Here is a 7,119-nt window from a genome sequence, read left to right as displayed (position 1 = left end):
TCCAGAGTGATCATGGGCCTCTTGGCTGCATCTCTGATCAGTCTTCTCCTTGTATGAGCTGAAAGTTTAGAGGGACGGCCAGGTCTTGGTAGATTTGCAGTGGTCTGATACTCCTTCCATTTCAATATTATCGCTTGCACAGTGCTCCTTGGGATGTTTAAAGCTTGGGAAATCTTTTTGTATCCAAATCCGGCTTTAAACTTCTTCACAACAGTATCTCGGACCTGCCTGGTGTGTTCCTTGTTCTTCATGATGCTCTCTGCGCTTTTAACGGACCTCTGAGACTATCACAGTGCAGGTGCATTTATACGGAGACTTGATTACACACAGGTGGATTGTATTTATCATCATTAGTCATTTAGGTCAACATTGGATCATTCAGAGATCCTCACTGAACTTCTGGAGAGAGTTTGCTGCACTGAAAGTAAAGGGGCTGAATAATTTTGCACGCCCAATTTTTCAGTTTTTGATTTGTTAAAAAAGTTTGAAATATCCAATAAATGTCATTCCACTTCATGATTGTGTCCCACTTGTTGTTGATTCTTCACAAAAAAATACAGTTTTTATGTTTGAAGCCTGAAATGTGGCAAAAGGTCGCTAAAGTTCAAGGGGGCCGAATACTTTCGCAAGGCACTGTATGAAACAAATAACCACAAACGTGAAACTACCTGGTGTGTGTGTGTGTGTGCACATGCATCTGTGAAAGATGATTTTAGTGGTTTTAGAATGTGTGAAATATCATAATTACATACCATGCGGAGACATTAACTTGAAAACACCTGTCAAATAAGTCATTTGTTTTTGTTTACTTTCCAATTTACAGTAGTAACTCCAAGGACTCCAAACAATTGCAGTATAGTAACCACCAGATGGCTTCAAAACACACCTCTCTTTATCTCACTGTTTATCTCATGTTTTATGTTTATTGTTTTTGAATGCACACACTGTAGCACTATGAATTGGTCATGTTGCGTCTTATCCTAGTTCAGTGAATATGGTGACAGGAGCCACAGAAAGGCAATATATCGTCCTCTGGACAACAACTCAATTTGTCAATCAACCAACACTGCAGTGCATTGTGTCATCACCCAAGCCTAAAGCGTTACCAAGAATAGAATTAATAACATACGATATTAGGGTAAAACTCTCTACATAAACAATTCTTTCAAATTACAGTGATGCAACTTTACTGTGCTCTGGGGCACTTGCATACAATAGACATTCGCTTATAGAGACAGTAAATAGATTATTTTCCCACGCTTCAAACAGTCCACAGGTAGAGTTGCTTTGTCAGACGATTATTCACTAGGCCCCACCCTTTCCCTTTAACCCTTTACTCAATTGGGGAACAGTCCGTTTGCATTGGTACATGCATGCATTGTTTAGGTACGTTACTACTGCTTGAAAGAAGGCAAATGCGACCTTGAATTTGCTTTGCACTGTCACATCAAAGCTCTATCACAAACTGAATTAAGGTGTTAAAGGAACATTAGGGCCAGGTGTTTTTCATGTCACGTGAAAAGCTCACAAAAAATGGTCTAAGTAAAGATGGCAGTAAGAAAGAGCAACGTGCTATAATATCCACAAAAAATAATGATAATGTCCACTTGCGTGATAACATATACCAAAATAATATAGATATCTTGCACAGTTACAAAATAATATGGGATTGCAAAAAAAAACATTTTTGTCTTCAGAGTATTGACACTTGACAGTGGGACTGTGAAGAGGGTTAGAGCTCTTCCTTTTCCTCTTCAGGCTGGTTTTCGAAGAAGCTGTCAGCATAGTTCAACATCTGATCCAGAGCACTGAGTATCAGGATATCAGTGTTCTGATTCAGCTCCAGCTCCTGGCTGTAGTTCTTCACTGGCAGAATACCGGACACAGGAATGCCCAGGGATGCACTCAACTCCTGGATCTGAAAGACAGACACACACACACACACACCAAATGCAGTGTGGTTGACCACTTACTTTTGTATACATAAATAACAATCTGCTCAAGATGTAAGAGACGTTAAGGATTAGGATTTAAGATTGGCAATGGCAATTAAATCAAATGAGTCAAACGGCTCACCTTCCTTTGTATGTAATGGCTCATATAAACATTCTGCAGATCTTCTGACACTAGGGGGCAGGCCTCGTCCACTTTGGTCATTAACACCAGTTGGGGAATACCTAGGACAAACATGCAGAACAAGACAATGAATATGTCAGGATGTTTAAATATGAGAGAATTCCATACAGAGTTACCCATTGAAGTAGGATACACACGTGGAACACCTTCTTATGGAGTGTTTCTTCATAAGGTGTTCCATATTTCTTTAGAAACAGGAGTTGAAAGCACCTCATATTCATAGAGCATTATGAAACTGTAGAAAAAAAAGCTATAAATCACACAATGCCCCTTTTTAATCACAATATACAACATTCATGCAAATGATATCCACATCCTCTTGTGCCTTTTTGTTTTATCGTACAGTTTCATAATGCTCTATGACACACAATATAAGTATATACAGTATAACAGTATGTACAAATATGTCAATTATAAGAAGGCTCATTGATTTGACACTGACTCGTCCCTTTTCAAAACATATCGTCCACCATTCGCTCACCTATCTGATTGGTCTTCTTGCGAATGGCGGCAAACTTCTCCACAATTTTGGCAGACATCAGAGAGACTCTGCAGGCGTCCACCACGTACACTACACAGTGGATCTGATCCTTCAGACTGACATGCTTACGATACCCAGGTACATCTTCACTCAAGGGCGTCATGGGATTAAACTATAAATGACAAACATGGAGTTTTTTTTGTTGTTGGTTTGTTAGATTTGATCAATGGTGTATTCTCTCCTCCTACTGCTAGTTTGCGTTGTGCCTCCAGACAAGTCTGCATACCTGGTAACGGTCCTGAACATGGCCTTTGTAAATGTTGACTATATCCTCCATGTCCAAGCCAGCTCCTGACGCCTCCTCCAGTCCCATGGTGTCACACAGGATCAGGGGTATACGCTCACCACTCTTCCCCGACTTGATGGTGAAGGTACGGAACTAGGGAAAGATAAGACAGTCAGCACGCACCTGGGTGGTTGGCAATAGTGGCATGTGGGTAAAATCCCTGGGGATGCCAAGCCAGGGGGAAAAAAGCCATATTATATCCTATGTGTTGTGATAATTGGGCTGTTTGCTCTACAACCTGTTAGTTCATACGCCTTGACAACGTGATATACAGACCTAAGGCCGAGACAATAAGAAGACACAGTGGCTGAATAAATTCAACCACACCTTCGATTCATCACAAAACCGGAGCAGTCCTCAATACATATTGCATGTAACAAACAGTTACATGACCTACAGCATGGTCAAGTTAATGTTTCTGACATTTTTGGAGTACTAAACAACTACTGATTTAGAACAACAGAGTTACTGCAAGTCGCAAAGAAAACAGGCACTGCCTCCACTATTCCAGCACCATTTTGACTTAAACATTTTAACAATCTAATCACCTATGTTTAGTCTAACAGTGACAACTAAAAGATAACAAAAAACGATTTTGTCCAATCAACATAAGCTAAATATGATGTGGATGTCCATCATAGCCTAGTGATTTGTGTACGTGCAAGTAGAAAAAACATGTTGACTTACCCTACTTGTAGAGAAACGCCAATACCATCCACCCCTTTCATGTTGCCTAAATGGTCTATGACTCATACAGTACACACTTTGTTTTTTGTTGTACTAGGCTACCTGGCTAAAATGCTTGCTATCTAACCTAACTTCCTTTCATGGGCAACGATGTGCCAGGCCAGCTAGTTAACATCATTAGCCTACTACTACATTTAGGTACATATTGAATTTCCATCCTCTCAGGCCAGTGACACAATGTCTGAATTTATGGTTGGATCAGAATCACCGATATAATCATTGGCCAGTACAGAGAATGATGTAAAACCACAAGTCCAAATCCCTATCTCCACCCATGGCTAATTTAGGAAAGGGACAATTTTAGCTAGCTCTGATGCTTTCTCTGGTGAAAAACATTCGGCCTCTTGTGAAGTGAAGGAAATGTATTAAACACTGAGAGATGAAAGACACAGTATTTTGTTTTATTTTTTTCCTTGGTCAATTTTTGGGGGAAGCCTGGCTTCCCTTGGCATCCATTAATGCATGCCAATGGCATGGGACCAACACACACATGCATAATCAACACACACATACACAATCAACACACACATTAGATGTGGTACCTGGTCAAACTGACATAAGAAAGCACCCACCCATGCACACATACACATATTACCTGGGTGGTCAGGCTGGTGCCTGCGCTGCCACAGATGGCCTGACTGGTCATGTTTCCTCTGAAGATAGAGTTGACAGAGTTGAAGAAGCTGGACTTGCCAGCCCCAACAGGACCCACGAGGAGAACCCGGGCCTGACTCACTGACTTGACATCAGGCTTATAGTTCTTGATTTTCTCCTTCAACTGCCGTTTCCTCCTGGAAAGTCAGAAAGGTGCAGGGATAGTTAAGCACAATGTAATGTAATGTGTGTGTGTGTGTGTGTGTTTACAGTTATGCTTAAAGTTAGCATTACATACTCAGAGGTCCACTGCATGTTTCTCCAAGTCTTTGTCAAACAACCTCCCAATTCTGAATGGGGAGAAATGAGTTTGAATGATCTTTTACAAAGGTAGGATTATTTACATTTTTTGGGCATAGTAAATTCAGAAAATGTCCAGAATATATCTGCAGTAATAGTGGAATGATAGTGTTTCACAAAGAGATTTGTTTTGAATGCAGCCTAGTGCTAGGTGAATTGCAACAGCACTAGGCTTCAATCAAAACAAATCTCCCCCTTCTCCGCATCCCATTTCCCGTAACATGGCGGAGACTCGCGCTTGAGCCTTTAACCTTCGGTTTTGGACCACCAGATTTAAACTTCTGTAAAAACGATATTTGTTGTTATTGAAAATATATTTCACAGTGATTTAGATTATTAGTACAATTATTCCCTACACTATTCAGTGCTTGATTTCTCTCATAAAGTGAAATGGAGCGAACAGTGTAGAATTTTAGCAACCAGGAAATGTTAGAGCGGTTCCCACTAGATAACGCAGCCACAAAGTCAGAACAGCCTTCCCATTTTGACAACAGATGCCGCTCTGGTGGGAGAAATCAATAGGAGAATATCACAGCCAATCACAACACTGGTGGGTAAGGAATACGGTAAAGCACTATAATTCCACTATTACTATATTCTGAATTGTCTTTTAAATTACAATGCAAAAACAAAAATAGATTGTGCAGCACCTTTAAAACATATAATGTTTGTTATTACAACAACCGTAGACATGTAGGTGTGACATTGTTTCAAAATGTAAAACAAGATTGTGCACTGAAATATGTTCTGTGGTTAGGAGCCACCATACTCCTAAGTAGGTATGTAAATATCACTCACCCTCCACTCTGTAAACCTCACATTCAGTCAACTGCAGGTCATCGCCATGCATATGTGCCGCCTCAAAGTTATAGCTGTTCCCTGCGTTATATTGGACTGTAGCTGTGTCATTGAACAGAAACACCAAGGCACCAAAATTCGGGCCAGTGTTTTCATCTGTGAAACCATACTGGCCATTGGCACTAGACACACGCAGTGGATTTTTTCTTTCATCATTGATGCTGTAGAGGAAGGCTTTGTCGTCATTAATAGGCTGCCCATTCTGAGTGTAGTCTTTGCTGGTGTAGGCTCCGAACAGGAAGCCAGCCTTGTTGTAGGCAGCGACTAAAGTGGGTCCCTGGCTGTTGCAGCGTGCGTGAAAGGCAGCTGCCGTGTAGCCTTGGACACTGGCTTTGTACAGCAGACTGAGTCGGACATGGCCGAACAGAGAAAGCAGTTTCTTCTCCTGATCACCTGATAGACTGGATGTTACCACACTCATGATGACACCCAGGAGGTTTGGTAGGAAAGACACCTGATAGGAAAGACAAATAAATCACGTGCAAGGTTAAAAGAAAAACATCAAAATCCTAAATCTGGTTCTGCTGATACCTTTCTTGGCCATGTGGCTTGACCATACAGGACAGCCTCTGCCCTGGTTATACAACCAGGGCCATGCATATGTACAACCAGGGCAGAGGCTTTCCTGTATGGTCAAGCCACATGGTCAAGAAAGGCGACAGCAGAACCAGACTTAAAGATGTTGGTGTAACATTGTTTTAAAATATTAAACAAATATATTTTTTTCACATTATGTGTGGTTAGGAGCCATCATACTCCTGAGTAGGTTGGAAAATGTCGCCACTCTGCACACCTACTTAATTAGCAAGGCTTCATGGCAAGCTTGAGGTGTGTTCCAGCTATTACTTTCAGTTCCAGGTTGTACTTTCCAAGATGTCTTATAGACATCTCAGAAAGTACGAGCTGGAAACGAAAGTATAACAGATTGTACATGAAAGTACAAGATGGACCCGAAAGTAAAAGCTGGAACCAACTTCAAGCTTGCCATGTGGCCTTGCTAATTAAATCAAAGCTACTAAATGGTTAAAGGTGTATTTTTTATATTATTTAAATCTGTTCAATAGATAGTTCAACATACCCACTTATTCTAAAATTATATAACTTAGAAATGCCTCATGAGCGCAGTACGGCTGTCTTAATCCATCATAACCCAAGTTGTTTCAATGTTTGCAAACAATATCTTTGTAAACAAACAATATATCGTTTCAAAGCACTATTTTAATATAACTTTTATCTCATGGTCTACCCTCCATAGCTTTATCCAAGAATGTACATTCTCCAGCTTTGTCCTTCAGCTTTATAGCAACAAAAAAAAAGGCGGACCACCATTTGACTGAAAAACGAATCAAGGATTGGGCTTTTAATGTCAGCTAGCTATATGTTTAACAGTACAACACACTACGCAATTAACACACAGAAGGGAATCAGGTCCTTGACCAACTTACCTGCAAATTATTCAGATGATCTGTATGTCTCTCCGTTTAGGCAACCAACCAGAGTAAAAACATTATGTCCTTGTCTTATGAAAAGGAGGCTGTCTACATTTCAGGGACTTTCCAAAATAGGAAGAAACGGTGCAGGAATTCCCACATGCATA

At 40.6% G+C, this 7,119-nt stretch overlaps 1 protein-coding gene across 1 annotated transcript; it reads right to left on the bottom strand.

The window, feature by feature from the left end:
- Positions 1 to 787: 787 nt before the first annotated feature.
- LOC115131524 (interferon-induced protein 44-like) lies at positions 788 to 7,119 on the bottom strand. The gene is made up of 8 exons (XM_029663314.2): positions 6,968 to 7,119; positions 5,463 to 5,976; positions 4,603 to 4,654; positions 4,306 to 4,501; positions 2,904 to 3,056; positions 2,618 to 2,789; positions 2,077 to 2,177; positions 788 to 1,918 (listed from the first exon to the last, which is right to left on the bottom strand). Exons 2-8 carry the CDS (start codon positions 5,941 to 5,943, stop codon positions 1,733 to 1,735), a joined length of 1,341 nt encoding a protein of 446 aa, XP_029519174.1. The 5' UTR covers positions 5,944 to 5,976; positions 6,968 to 7,119; the 3' UTR covers positions 788 to 1,732.

Source organism: Oncorhynchus nerka, linkage group LG7 (assembly GCF_034236695.1).
Source record: "Oncorhynchus nerka isolate Pitt River linkage group LG7, Oner_Uvic_2.0, whole genome shotgun sequence".
In the NCBI taxonomy this organism is placed as follows: domain Eukaryota; kingdom Metazoa; phylum Chordata; class Actinopteri; order Salmoniformes; family Salmonidae; genus Oncorhynchus; species Oncorhynchus nerka.
The sequence above is the reverse complement of the archived record's forward strand: the minus strand, read 5'-3'. Positions and strand labels throughout refer to the sequence as shown.